This window comes from Artemia franciscana, chromosome 10 (assembly GCF_032884065.1).
Source record: "Artemia franciscana chromosome 10, ASM3288406v1, whole genome shotgun sequence".
Classification (NCBI taxonomy): domain Eukaryota; kingdom Metazoa; phylum Arthropoda; class Branchiopoda; order Anostraca; family Artemiidae; genus Artemia; species Artemia franciscana.
The window spans coordinates 38,460,341-38,476,391 of NC_088872.1; the positions used below are offsets into that span (position 1 = coordinate 38,460,341).

The following is a 16,051-nucleotide window of genomic DNA, read 5'->3' on the forward strand; positions in this document are numbered from 1 at the left end:
ATTTTGTTTACATTTAATTGTAAACTCAGGTGGGCAGTTTAATCAGCGGAGTTCCTGGAATATGGAAGAAACAACAAAAAGGACCAGAAGAAACAATCCCGTCATACCAGTTGGTGAACTGAAATTCTATTTTATACTGTTAAATTTCGTTTAGGGAAAAAAGCTTAAAAGTAAATAGAAGTAATAAAGAAATAAAGGTGTCTGGATTGAAAAGAACCATCAGCTTTTTCTGTGTTAGTCGATAAAAAATCAGTCGTATTCTCTCGAAGTGCCACGGATGTCCAAAGGGGAACAGTGCAGGACTACATGAAAAAGTTGAGAAGTTGAATATCCCTCAACAAAGTGTGGACATGTGTTTCTTTACACTCCCTTGTAACATATGATAAATATTTACAGATAAACAAGAAAAATGACTAAAAACTTACTTTAAAGCGATAGCAGATATGTATTTCGACTCTACTCCCCTAGTAGCACGTAAATTTGCATACATTTATGTCATTATTAAGAGCATAAAAGTTCCGGATAACTTGATATGCAAAGGCAGTGGAGATAGTGGAGAAAGTGTAGGAAAGATTGGTACCGTGGTTTTATGAATTGCCTTGAAAATCTATCAGTAAGAACGTCAGAAGGTACAAGCTTATGACAGACAAATGCTTTCAACCGTCATTGTGGAGGAGCTTTCTCTAACAACCTGGAGCAAGGTCTAGACAAACACAATTTCATACCACAAGACATTTGAATTGTTTTACGAATTCGATTTGTAAACATTCACAAACCTGGTAAGATCATTGTATATTGAGGCCAGAAGTAAAAAGGGAAGGTTAAATAAACAAAAAGAGGTCAGGTGACCGTGCTTTGTGCTGGTGTACTGCATCTCATTCTTTGTTTTACTTGCAGCTTTTTATCAAAAAGTCAAATCTTCCAAACAGTCACCTGCACTTCTGAAAATGGAAGACCAGATCAGCCGAACGAGAATCAAGGAAAATAAAGTTTTGGGTCTGAGCTTGCCTCCAACCTTAAAATATGCTATTTACCAGCTTTTACAAGCATAGTTCACTTTTGGACACCTTGGTACGGCATTCCGAGCCTACCCCGGGTATTGTGGCTGAACGTGGGAGTTTGCCATCCCATGGGATGAAAAAATGCTAACAGCAAACAGGTTAGCTAACTAAAATAAATTCTTAAATTACGTCTCAGAAGCTGTCATAAGACTGAACAGAGAGGCCTAAACAGAGACAATGAGGCCTAATGCTCCTGTAGTATTGTGACGAAAATACAAATATTTTATCTTGTTGTTTTTCTGTTAGAGCATCATTTACCGAAGCATTGAGACAAAAAAGGTCAAACTTTAGGGTAAAGAGGGGTTTGGCTTAGGATGTGGCAGCACCCCTCATATTAAGGACAATTTTAAGTTGTTTGACGTTTTAAAGTTGTTCTTTATTTTCGTTAGATTTTTATATACCTGTTCATTTTTGCTATCATGCTATGAGTTATCCCAAATGTGGGGAAATATGATTAGATGTGCCACCCCCTCCTCAGCCTCTCAATCCTGTTATTAACGCTGAAATCTTGTCAATTACCTTCACAAGTGTTACTTTCGTGTTTTCACTCAGTAAGTGTAAGATAGTTGGATTACTTAAAATATCCTGAAAAAGCTATGTAATGAGAAAGTCAAATTTTAAGCAATGTATGCTATTTAGTATGAGCATAAACAATTCAACAGAATTTGTCATGAATATTTTAAGATGCGTAAAGCACACGTAAAATATGAGTGATTTGGGATTTAGCCTATTTTATTAGGGTTTTTGTTTGTACTTATAATTTTTGTGGTGTGAATCTATGTTTGACAGCTGCATCATTTTAGAATAAAAAATGTCATACTTTCTTACCTATCACCTCTCGTAAAATGGCAATGTTTTATTAATTTAAACAAAATAAAATGAATTTTCACAACCTTGTGGTGTGGCCCATTGTTTGGTTTGGAAGGAGGGTCAATGGCGGGACTCAAAGCCTAGCAAATAGCCACTACACTTCTCGACTGAAGGTTGACCTCCTGAATGAAAGGTTGCAAAGAATGTTTTGCGGGAACTCGCGGGGTGTAGTTGGAAGGTTGGCTACGTTGTAAAGTTTGGTGCACTTCTTTTCCTTTTCCTTGTTTTCGGCTAGATTTAGCGAAACCATACGAATTTTCGAACAGTCCTTGCCCCAATCTTACCCCAATCATGACTGATTTACCCAACTATTTATAACGTAGTTACGCTCCTGCAAAGTTGCTCTGGGGAAAATGAATTCATCGAACACTAGGTAATTTCTGAGACCACACTGGCTAATCATGATCAAACATAAAAACATCGGTCATCCTATTTTATTTTTGTGTTTTATTTTAAGGTTCGGTTTTTATATATTTATTAGTTTTATTCTGCACTGAGAACGGGCAAGCATTTTTCAATTTTTTCACTGGCTGTTTATTGTTCTCATTTTCTTCCTTTCTTCGCGATTTATATTTGATTGAACACTAGAGCACTCTTTGAAGCGGAATAATTCATTTTCAGAACATTTGTCACTTGCATATTTTTGTTTGTGTCCCGATATTATTGATTTGGCGTTTTTCTGAGTTTTATATCTTCGTGTTTTACTTAGCATTCATAAAAAAAACTAATAATGTCAGATATTTTAAGAAGATTTGACACACGAAACAAAAAAAATGCTTTTATCGACTCAAACAAATCTTGTTTGTTAAAAAAAAGAGTTTTTATTGACTTTTTATGAAAACAGACGAGATTTTGGAGAAATATTCGAAATTTTGGAGAGACATCTAAGCCCAGACCCTACCTCATTTATCCTCACTTATTTACCATTTATTTGTATCTGCCTATATAATATTAATTGTTTTTGTTTTTTTTTCATTTAAAAGGTACTGGAACACTTGTGGCTGCTGTTGAAACGTGTTCACAGAGGAAAGCTCAAATCATTGGTAAACCGAGCACTTTGATGTTTTCTGCTTTGGCCAAGGAGCATAATATTGACCCTAAGCGAGCAATTATGATAGGTGACAGGTAATAATTGGATTATTGTCATCACCAGGGGTATTTTTTTCTTTTATTTAAATTTGTCCATTATGTAAAACACTAGTATTATTTATTTAAGTTCTACAAATTTAGTTAATTTTTTTTATTAATTTTTTATCAGAACTCGAAAATATCGACTACTTTCATACTCTTCTGCTTTGTACAAGGGGTGTAATATTAAACGTAAACTTAAAATTGTAGATGCGATTGGGATTGATGATATAACGCAGCATATCAGCTTCATATGCTTCCATAGTCTTTGCTAAGCTTCGTTTCAATTGCCGTTATCTTGGAACGCTGTACAACACTCTTGCTTGGAAACAACTCCCTCTACAATAATTACACTATCAGCTCTTCTTCTTCATTTTTATTACACATTTGTTAGTATTCACTTTTTTTAAGCTTTTATGAGTCGGACAGACATTTCGGGAGGGATAGGGGTTCAACATCCTCCCCTGGATAAGGCCTCGAATGACAGTGATTTGTTAAAACTTGGGTAATTATGTAAAACAGTTAGACAAGATTAAAAAGGAAGAATCCGCCTGGAATTCAGCTCATACACTATAACTAAAAGCCTCACATAAACCTAGTGCTGCTTTGAATGCTTAGGTTAAGATGTCAAATTGCCGCTTGTGAATTTAAGATCTAAATCACTTATGTGTCAGTAAACACTTGTGTTCTTTTTATTTATGTATTTTTGGATTGTCTTTCGTCCTAGAAAGTATCCGCTCCGCTTTCTTTCTTTTCGCAAAATGCCTACTGAGATATCCCTTGTGACACAAAATTTGAAGGTCATCAATAGTCTTCATATTGCAGATCCTACTATAGCTGCACCTAAACTTATAGACAAATACAACCAGAATGTTTCTAACAATGCTTGGAAACAACTCCCTCTACAATAATTACACTGTCATACTCTTCTTCTTCACCTTTATTACGTGGGCGTGTGTTCTTCTTTTTTTCTTCCTTTTTTCGAATTCTCTTTCGCCCTAGAAAGTATATTGCTCTTTTACCTTTTTTTTTCGTAGTGCTCCGTTATTTTCTTTTTGTATGAAAATGTGTTTTCAGTGAATAATACTAGTAAAGCGATACTCGTTGCTGTCAATAACTGTAATGGAAAAAGCTGTTTTAGATGGGATAGCCTTCTGTCTTTGCACTATTTAAGACTGAAGACCCGTGGAATTATATAAAAAAAAATACATTTTTAATTTTTCCTCTGTATTTTATCGTCTCTAAATTTTCTGTTTAGAGTTTATTTATAGTTCCCTGTTAGAGGGAGCTAACAAATTTTCTGCAAACATCTTCAGCACAAACTCGGACAAAAATCAACGTTTCTTAACAAAATGCACAATTCCACAACACACATTAAGGTAACTCCTTGAATGATTTTGATTTTTAACTAGTTTCCGTCTTCACTTTCGTATTAAGAAATGAAAACATGGAGTCTCTGTTTTAAGTTGGTCACTCACCTAATTTAGTACCCATTGTCCTGCGGCTGTAGTTTCAAGTTGACCATGAAGTGGGGCGTATTTCTGACATTTATTTGGCTGTTATGACTGATACTGCGCGACCGTAGTTAAAAAGGTTGACCTAAATAATTTCTTAGGCCACACCGCCTTTCCATATACAAACATAAGTAGGACAAAATAGGTTGCCTCTCCTGCTTATGTTTATTTGGGTGCTAGTGTATGGTGAACGTTTCCATAATGGATATTATTAAGTTTTTTTCTTTTGATACAGGTTTCCACAAGTGAAGCCGAAATGTTAGCACTTATCTTATTCTTAGTGGAAAAAAATGTTCATGTTATTTTTCAATGTATTTAAGTATTATACCCGTTTTTCTATATTTTCATTTCTTTTTTTTGGGAAGGTTTACCTGGTACCTCCAATGCATTTTGTCACTAATTAAAGGCACTAGGTTTAAAAATGTGTGATCGAATAAGCCAATTTTTTGCAATCTTCTCTATTATATAATTAGGTCGGAAAAAACAAAACTGGAGGCACCTTGCTCTTTACCAATTCTGTGGCATTGTATAAAATATGACGAGTTTCTTCGATTTGCAATGGTAATTTTTTTTTCGTCATTAAGACTAACAAATTCGACATTTTGGCTGTTAAATTTTCGAAAAATTCGATATCGGCTGTTAAAACAAACAAAAGAAATATCCGAAGTTATATTATTGATGCTGATGTTCTACGTTTGAAATTCGCTAGACGGCTGGATCTATGGACAAGGTCATCAAGTTTCTGCTACTATATTAGATTTTTGCTTGGGAAAAAATATTCCTTTTTAGTCTCTACAAAAACATGCTCATGTCAAAAAGAGTTGTTTAACTTTGTCTTTGTGCCTGCCTTTCTATGAATGTCCATGCTTGTAACTGTCTTTTTATATAATTCCATATGTCTTTAAATCCAAGCTTGTAATGGAATAATGTAATTGGGCTCTTTCAAAGTAAACAAACACATAGTCACTGTATTCATCTGAAACACTAATTATGTGTCCATACAAAAACAAAATAACTATCTAGAGGTTTATTATTATAAAAACCTTAATAATAACTCGTGATTATGTACTTGCCAAATTCCCCTTTTCCTCTATTGCCGTTTTTATTCTTTTTTGATTTACTGGAATGTTTTTGTAATTTAATTGTTAAGTTTACTGATTTGCCTTTATCTTTGATGATTTTGCTTTTTTAATTCCTTTTAATTTTAAGTGTTTGACTTAATGTATTGTTTTGATTTTTTTTTTCTTAGCTTTTACTGACATATAAAGCGAATTCGGCTCTATAGAGCTTGTGATAGTCTTTTGAAAATAAATATTATGTTATCTTATCTAGAGGTATGAAGCTATTTTAGCTTCTGGCAGAATGTTTTAGAAAAATGACGGATGCATCTTCTCAAAGACAAGAGATTTGAACGCTTAATGTGGACACTATTGAATGTGTATAAATGCTCAATTTTCATTGCTGCGAACAAGGAGCATAGAAAGAGAGGATAAAGGGAAGAAGGGGGACCATAGGAAGGGAGGATAAATACTTGGATTGAAAATGTAATTTCAAGCTTGGATAGTGTCAATGGCAATGGGATCGTAGCTTCGTAGCTTCAAATTGTCGTTGAATGTGCCGGTAGGATGTGCCGCCGCCACGACTTATATAAGCTAAATATAAAAGCTGTGAAACTTCATGAAGATTATGGGGGTTCTGAGTTATGTTCATTTGTTTGAATTACACGAATATTAACTTGTTTCATGGTCACATGTTTTTTACGTGATATATGATAATGATTTAATTTTGTTGATCTGTGATATTAACTGCAAAGATCTTTGTCAGAACCAAAAGTTTTAGTTTTGAATCAGTTGCTCTTCTTTCATTTATTTTTGCACTGTGCTATTGCGGGTACAGCACTCTAGGTAAGAGTGATGATTTTTCTTTCCTTTTTTTTAGAGCTAAAAGTGACATTTTGTTTGGTAAAAATGTTGGAATGACAACACTTCTGGTTTATACTGGAGTCAACAGCAAGGAAGATGTTGAGATGTGGCAAACGTCATTAGATCCCAGTGATAAGCTGCTTATCCCTGATTACACCCTCGATTCACTTGGTGATCTTTTACCGTTACTGGAAAATTTAACTAAATAGTCTTTAGTCAAATTATAGTCTTTAGCTAAAAGTCTTATGATGCCAAAGCTACAGCATAGTTTTTTTCTCTTTAATCGAATAAATGTTTCATGTTTAGAAGTTTTCTTTTTTTTATTCAAGTTAGAAAAGATTGATTGACACTAGTGAAGAAAAGACGTTTACAAGTGTCTGTGGGTAGATGGCTTTATTAAGTATTCGTTCCCAAGAGCAGCAGTTTCTTGGAATATTCGTATCATACTGAGTAATTCATAGGCAGTATATTTTTGATTGAAGACCATCTACCTCTAATGGAAGATCATTTTTTATTAGAGGTCCTCACCAGATTTACCACATATTAGATGGTTTCTCGGCATTATGTCACTAATAATAAGGCAAAATCAGTAAGATTGATGAAATTAGTCTAGTGATAAATTGGGCCCAAATTCTGGAAAATATAATTACGAAGCTGGAAAAAAAATGTCAAGAAAGAGCGACAGACAGCGTTGATGACGTTTTTTGTTGACAATAGTAGCCCACCAGTTTCCACTGTTGTTGATTCCACCAAGTTACCCATACTCTTTGATGAATTCATCATAGAACATGATTTTTCATTAGATGTCTTGACAAAAATTGTCTTTTTCCAAAAGATATACTACTACTATTATTGCTAACAACTCAATGCAGCACCAAGCCGCCAGAAAAATCAAAAACAAGTTTTTTTTTCAACTGAAAGTGAGGAGCAACATTAAAACTTAAAACAAACAGAAATTATTATGTTTATGAGGGGGGTTGCCACCTCCTCAACACCTCGCTCTTTACACTAAATCTTTTAGTACTTTTAAAAAAGCTTTTTATAGTTCTAATTAAACGAATCTTGGGTTTCAGGAGGTGTTCTTTAAGAATTGGTACAAAATTGAAACTTTAGCATAAAGAGCGGGGTGTTGAGAGGAAAGGAAAAACCCCCTCATATACCTAATAATTTTTTTTAAGTTTTAATGTTGCTCTTTGCATTCAGTTAAAAAAAACTCGTTTTTTATTTAATTCCTGATCGTATTTCAATAATGCCAGGAATTCTGGCTCCATCTCCACGAAACAATTCCTCCTCCTCACGGATATATCCTCTAGACAATTCAATCCTAGTGAAAATTTAACCCGGAGAATTATCCTTAAGATCTGCATGCGTAAAATAGAGTTGGCAAAGAGAAAGTAAGATATAAGAAAAATGTCGTGTGGGAATTCTGGCAAGCTCCCCCAGTGCGAAATCTCCCCTGAAAAATTCACTCCCTCCTGGAAAATTAACACCCCGTTGAAAGTTCTCCCCATGAAAATCCTCCCAGTAGAAAATTTGTCTTCCCGACCCAAAAAATATATGCATACTTCTCAATAACAAATACCATGCGTAAACAATGGGCACATTTTATACCTTAAAGATCTTTCCACAGGGGCTATGGGAGAGGGTCAAGTTATCTTTAAAGGAACAGTTATTCGGCCTTTCAACTATGTTCAACAAAATGGCTATCTCAGAATTTTGATCAGAAGAATTTGAAAAAAGAGGCCTAGTTGCCTTCCAATATTTTTGGTCATTTAAAAAGGGCACTAGAACTGTTAATTTTTCGTCCGAATGAGCCCTCTCCCAATACAATACCCCCTGGATGATGATACAATAACCCCTGAAAAAAACAAATAAACAAATCCGTGATCTGTCTTCTGGCAAAAAAAAAAAAAAAAAAATCCGCATTTATGAAGGTATTTATGACAGTAGAGTTTTCTGATACGCTGAATCTGGTCGTGTAGTTTTTATGTATATTTTATCCCTTTTAGCGAGTTTTCCCCCTTTTTTCCTTAATCAGGCTAATTTTCTCATGTTCGTACCCTGTTATGGGTAAAATCAAATTTAATGAAACTTATATATTTAGAATCAGCATTATAAGCCGATCTTGATAAGTCTGTTGGTATTAAAATTCCGTTTTTTTAGAGTCTTGCTTGATATTGAGCCGGGTCGCTCCATCCTTACACTTAATTGCTATGAACTGTTTGGTTTTATTACTAGACTGGCTGGCTGAATCTTCCAGCTCTTCAGCAATTCTAACAAGTGCCTCTAAACACGTAACTCGTTAATTCCTATTTTAATTGTTTCTCCGCTTTCTTTATATTCTCCTTATTTTCAAATGATCTATCTCTCAAATAATCTTTGACAAGCCCCTTCTCCTCTCTATTTAACATAAAGCAGCAAGGAAAATCCTTTGATTTGAAAAACAAGGAAACAATCCTTTTTTTGCATGGGAGCATCTTTTTTTCTTTTTATGTTTTTTTTTTTCTCTGCTGCGAGTGAGGCACAAACTGACATCCCCATTTCTGAGGGAAGGTCGCTTTGTACTCCGGTAACTGTCTACTACTAAAATACTATTGACTACAATGTGACAAAAGCCTATTTCACCTCCGACTCATCGCTGCTTTCTGCTAAATTCAAGACTAACTTTTGACTAAATTCAAGACTTTTGAAAGCGTTATTTTGAAAAAGTTGTCCCTCGGCCGAGAGCAAAGCATGTGTCGTAATGCTAGGTCAGTATTTTACTATACTTCTTCATAGCAAAAGAAGCTCCTCTAGGTACTATGCATAACATTTCATACACAAGAAAAATAAAATAGTGCTTAGAGAATTAGCTGAGTCAAAATGACTTTACCAATATTTGTATATTGGTAAAGTCATTTTGACTCAGCTCAAAATGACTTTTTGACTCAGCTCAAAATAGCAGTCATTTTGACTAAGCTCAAAATGGCAGGCATTATCTGCTCAGTTTGATCTGAAATACTCTAGCCAAAAAGCAAATTTATTATCTAGGAAGAGAGTCTTATTATATAAAAGCTTGCAATAGTTTGTATTACCCTTCCAAATAAGCTACTGTGGGGTGTGCAAAAGGCTGCTGCATTTGTTTACGCGAGTATTGCTCCACAGAGACACGCTCATGGCCTTAATAGTGGTTTTGACATCACTTTGCCAATTCCGTGTCTGCATCCTTCATGATTAAATTAAAAACAAAAAGTTGTTTTTTCAAATGAGCGATTTTAAGATTTAAAGCGACCAGAAACTATAATATGTAGAGCGCAATAACTATTACAGATTGGTTGTTGTAAGTGCCTTTTCTTAATATTTACCTGACTGACTTTCAAATATATGAACCAAAGGTTTTGTTATTTGAAGGAAATTTGGAAAGAGAAAAACTCTATCAATCTGAAAGCATTGTGGGAAGAACATTAAGCTCTTCATCATACTGCCCTCATATTGACCTTGAATCACACTTGAAGCACTGAAACAACGATAGTAAAACTTTAGTATAAAACTTTATACTAGTATAAAACTTTAGCATTTGAAAGAGTTTGTTGATATAAGTACGATTGCTGTGTGTTTTAATGTTACATTACGGGTCATCCTCAATACAACAGGGCAGTTCTCCCGTCAACCCGTTGCTTTTTACGCTAAAAATTTAACTATTGTATAGCAATGCGCTATATACTTTTCAAATAAAATAGACGATATGAAATAGGCTGTTGCCCCTGTCAAAACTCAGTACTTACACCTAAGTTCAAGTTTTGTAACTATCAAGTGGATTCTTGACTGTTTCTAATGAGAAGCAACTTCTGAAAAGCTGCTTCTCTGGCTGTTGTCCCATATTTGATTGACTTAGCTGGGTGATGATTCACTGTGGTTCCTATTTTACTATTCCAAATAAGAAAAAAGGTCCATAGGCTTTTCCTGTGTATAATAAAAAAAGTAAAGAATACAGAATTAGACTTTACAGCCCCTACCGGCGGTGCTGATCTCCGTTTCTTGGCCCTTCAGCCAGGAAGTGCAATGAGGGGTTGGGGGCCAACCATCCTGTGCTTTTTCACACCCTTTCTGTTTACCTTCCCCATATTTCTCCAGGTACCCATTTAGAGCTGGGTCGACTCTGGCTGAGCTTACAGAATCACACCACTGACCCCCGTCGCAAACAAAATAATTGGGAACACTAGGATTCGAACCATCTTCCTCTCTGGCAAAGGATCCTGTATTGTGTAATGTATATAATTATATGCCTATTAGCCATACAATCTTTTCGGGTAGGCATAAGAATGATTGGTTTTTTCAACTCTGTAGATAATTTTGTTATGGCCACGAAAAATTACAGACTAGTCTCAATGCAGCTTATGAAGATTTACTCTCACAGGGGGAAAAAGATCATGGCCACTAAAAATAAAAGAGACAAACTGATTCACTGAGACTAACTTCAGTTAGTCTCAAGTGAATGCAGATATAGAGAAGAGATAAAACCCTACTGATTTCGTGCTCAAGGTATCTGCAATCATTACAACTATCGTCAATTATACATAGATAGATAAGTGTATTTGAAAGCCAAATATACGGCCATGAATACAGTAAAATAACACAAACGGAAGGCATAAATAACATAAGCTCTGATCAGCGATCATCACAAAACACTTGAATGAAACACTACGTTAATCTAATAGTACTTAATATTTGAAAATACGGTCACTGAAAAGAAAATTAATACTTGGAAAAATACATAAATAAAATATTAGATTTACTTTATGATGCAATTCTTTTATTTTATTTTTTTGTTTTTATGTAACAAAATTTCCAGATGCTTTGCTATTCTACAAATAAACTTAGGGGTCGTACTAGTTAAGACACCTGGAGGTACCGACCCATTTTTTCCAAACATCCTTTCCCTTATCGTAGAGAGCTGGCTTAAGCAATGGCACCGGCTTAAGCAATGCACTAAATAATTCTCTTTAGCTCTACAAAGTGGGCAACTATATCTGTCTTCATTGGCCCATATTTCTTTAGCACATAATTTAAATCTTGCACTAATTGGCAGGCAGTTAGTCTTGAGCTACATCCACAACGACAAATATCTAGCTGGCAAATTCAGCTTAAAGTAGAACTCCTGCCCATAAGCCCCCTTAACATCCTTATAAAACTTTAATGTTTCTGATTTTTTTTTATCTCTTCACTCCATTTTTGGATCATTTAATTCTCTAGTACTATCTTAATCTCATTCTCCCAATTTGTACTTCCGTTGGTCCTCTACCTTCATTCAGAACAAAAGAAAACTTGATTTTGTCTAAAATGTCTTTTATTTTTAGTGGCCATGATCTTTTTTCCCCTGTGAGAGTAAATCTTCATAAGCTGCATTGAGACTAGTCTGTAATTTTTCGTGGCCATATAACTAGATCGCCATTTAAAAACTAGGAATGAATTGTTCTGTGCAGCCCAAACAATCTCTTGAAGTACACTTATTGAATATTCTCTAGCTGATCCGCTTTTTCATGCCCCCAAATCTCTACTCTGTAACGTAGAATGGGAATTATTCTCGATGAAAAGACCCTTTTATGAAACGACAAACTTTTTATTCCCTTTACATTATTACGGAAAATTGTAAACATTGCTGCTCTTCCACGATTTAACGTTTCCTTTATATGTGAATTCCATCTTCCATTACTTTGATTAATACGTCCAAGATAATTTTAAGCACAACTTGTATCTCCACCTCCTTAAACCAAAATTTACTTTCTCATTTATCATTCCTCGTGTTAAATACAACTACTTTTGATTTATGAACATTTACCAGATGGCACTTCATCTTTAGATGATCATCTGTCAAATCCAGTAGCTTATGTAAATTATCTGCTGAATTTGCCACTAGAGCACTGTTATCCGCAAACAACAGCACTGGGACGTTTCTAATACCTAATCTCACTGTTTTTTGTTAAAAATTCAACAATGACTTTAATAAAAAGACCAAAAAGTCGAGGTGACAAGGCACTTCCATGCTTTACTCATTTCTTAACTATAGAAGGCCTCGAAAGACCCGACCCACATACTACGAATATTGCACTAGTTTCAAAATACATATTTACAACCAAACAAATGGGCTATCTGATAGGCTTTCTGTTATTATCATTTGATTTCTTTTTGACCAGAAATCTTTTGTATTACCTAGATTGAAAACTTGTTCCAACTCCTCCTGTTCTTCTCTATGCTTCTGTCACTTTTTTTTTCAACCTTTTATATTCTCTTTTTTTCTTTAAATCTTTGTAATATTTCCTGATTTTCCTCAGATGAAGAGTAATTTCTAACTGCCTCTGATAAATCTTACACGCATTGTCAAAGAAATTTACATTCATTTAACCTTTTACACTTATGAGCACAATCATAAATAATTGAACCAAATTCACTCAGAGTCATATCAACATCCATTGATGACTTGTACATAATTTCAAGCCTTTCAATTACCTCAGGCCTTTAGTTCATTTCCCAACAACTCCAGCTCCTCACTACTCCACTCGGTTTTTAAAGGCTCCACATAATAATTTTTTTTCCAAATAATCATTACTCTTCCTCACTACATTTGTTTTTCCCACAATTCCTGTTTTAAGGCTCAGTTTACTTTCCACTGGAAGATGATCTGACCCTACGATACTTGGAACCTCAACGCACACTGTAAATTTCACAAGCTCGAGGCTAACCCATACATAATCAATTGTGCTCTGACAAACAGGTAAACTCACCCATCTCTGCATCCTTACAAAATCGTCCCTTTCCAGCCACAAGAGCACTAAGAGAGCATAACTCTAGAAGCCTCTTACTCCAACAATTAACCTTACTTTTAAAGTCCTTGAAAAGGATTCCTGTTGATACGAGAAGAAGACAAATTGGGAGGGTTCTTTATAGGGAAGGATGGTAAGGCAAGATGATGCTGGGAAAGAAATGTAGAGTAGAGGGAGTCTGAGAGAGGAGTCTCTAGAAGCCTCTTACTCAAACAATTAACCTTACTTTTACAGTCCTTGCTACTTCTAGATGTCTTGCAAATATTCCAAGCATTAAACTTTTGCCCTTTGTAAGAGGAATTTTAGCCCATACAATGTTTTCGAGCTTGCTCGGAATACGTAAATAATAGTGTAAACTACCCTGCTTAATTAACACTAAAATACCACCATATTATTTGATATTTCCAACCACTTTTTGAATAACTTTTTCTACTGAACAACCTCTGAAAGTTGGCACTGAATCTTCACTGTGCCACGTCTCAATTAAAGCAATAGCATCCACATCATGTCAATCTTGTAATAAATGGTTTACTTTATTTTTTACACCTTGGATATTCAATGTAACTATACGCAAAGGGTGGATATGACCGTAGTATCCCTATTCACTTGGCGATAAGACATCATGTACTGGTAGGACATAAGGCGAGACAGGATCATCACTATGTGGGAACGAAAGACGATAGTAATCGCTAGTATATGCAGGAGCCAGGCCCTTTGATGGACCTTTATAGTTAATTTCTCTTCTCACAACATTTCAAACGTCGCAACGGTTCTTTTTCTTACAAATTTTCTCACTCTTTTTTCATTTTTGTTCGTAGCTTCTGGAGATTTTTTATTTTTTCAATAGACCTTGATGCGCTTTTGGAGCGTTGAGGTGACGGATGTTTCATATTGAGCTCCACCACCGTTTTGGTATCGCGCTCAGTAGTGATACTGGTATTCGGTGTCGCTATATAGTTTTTACTTTTTAGGTCATTTATAGTTGTAAACTCTGATTATAGCGTCATTTATAATCTTCTATGCGGAAATGTAGTTTTTTTTTTGTAGCAGAACTGATTTTATTTGAATGTTGTGTATTGTTAATCAAAGAAGCAAGAAGATGTGAAGTTCTACTTATTAAATTTATCTTTGATAAAGGTTATTTCCTTTGGTGGCCGACATTTAACCCCCCCCCCCAGAAAATACTCCCCAGAAAATACCCCTGCAGAAAATAAGCCCTCCGAAAAATACCCCCCCTGTGGAAAACATCCCCCGGAAAATACACCCTGGAAATATATCCTGAAGAAAATACCCACCCCCTTCCCTTGGAAAATAAGGTTTTGAAGATTTGAGAATTTTATTTGAGTTTCGTTTTTTTTCCGTAGGGAAAAGGAATTTTGGTACTTGTCTATGGTAGGCCACTCATCCAAGTTTACGCTGTGTAAAACTGCAGAACGAACCGGTTTCTTCATTAGTTTTGTTCAGTTTAGCATGGGACAAGACAAAGACAAGTAACAGAATAGATGGGAAATATATAATTTGGGCTGTATATTTGCACATGAGGGTGCACATGTTCGTTTTGAGTTTTTTTTATTTATTAATGATGATTTGTGGTATTTTACACTTGGAAGACAAGTAAAACTAATTCGTAGAATTTGAAAACGTTTTCGTCTGTAAAAACATGAATATTAAAATTTGATGTTTCCCAAAGCCAACTATCTTTTTAAAAGAAAGCTAAACCTTAAATTTGTTGGTGCCATATGTTTTTCGCCTACATTTTTTCTTTTTTTTTCTAATTTGGCAAAAATCACAGCCCACTGCAGCAAAACATTGCAGAAGTTCATATGGATGTGTTTTCAGCAAAATTGGAATTGCATTTTTTTTTTGTAAGTTTCTTAAGATACTTATGATGTCTAAATTTCTCTTTTTTACTTTCTTTAGCACTTTTCAACGAAACAAAAACAAAACAAAACTCAAATAAAATTTTCAAATTTGAAAACTTATTTTCCTTGGGAGGGGGTATTTACAAACATATTTTGTTTACATTTAATTGTAAACTCAGGTGGGCAGTTTAATCAGCGGAGTTCCTGGAATATGGAAGAAACAACAAAAAGGACCAGAAGAAACAATCCCGTCATACCAGTTGGTGAACTGAAATTCTATTTTATACAGTTAAATTTCGTTTAGGGAAAAAAGCTTAAAAGTAAATAGAAGTAATAAAGAAATAAAGGTGTCTGGGATTGAAAAGAACCATCAGCTTTTTCTGTGTTAGTCGATAAAAAATCAGTCGTATTCTCTCGAAGTGCCACGGATGTCCAAAGGGGAACAGTGCAGGACTACATGAAAAAGTTGAGAAGTTGAATATCCTTCGACAAAGTGTGGACATGTGTTTCTTTACACTCCCTTGCAACATATGATAAATATTTACAGATAAACAAGAAAAATGACTAAAAACTTACTTTAAAGCGATAGCAGATATGTATTTCGACTCTACTCCCCTAGTAGCACGTAAATTTGCATACATTTATGTCATTATTAAGAGCATAAAAGTTCCGGATAACTTGATATGCAAAGGCAGTGGAGATAGTGGAGAAAGTGTAGGAAAGATTGGTACCGTGGTTTTATGAATTGCCTTGAAAATCTATCAGTAAGAACGTCAGAAGGTACAAGCTTATGACAGACAAATGCTTTCAACCGTCATTGTGGAGGAGCTTTCTCTAACAACCTGGAGCAAGGTCTAGACAAACACAATTTCATACCACAAGACATTTGAATTG

General features: G+C 35.0%; 1 protein-coding gene across 1 annotated transcript; it reads left to right on the forward strand.

Moving 5' to 3' along the window:
• Positions 1-443: 443 nt before the first annotated feature.
• On the forward strand, positions 444-6,803 carry LOC136032467 (glycerol-3-phosphate phosphatase-like). Its single transcript, XM_065712778.1, has 3 exons — positions 444-576; positions 2,915-3,056; positions 6,512-6,803. The coding sequence occupies exons 1-3, from the start codon at positions 444-446 to the stop codon at positions 6,702-6,704; spliced, it is 468 nt and encodes a 155-aa protein (XP_065568850.1). The 3' UTR covers positions 6,705-6,803.
• Positions 6,804-16,051: the final 9,248 nt, after the last annotated feature.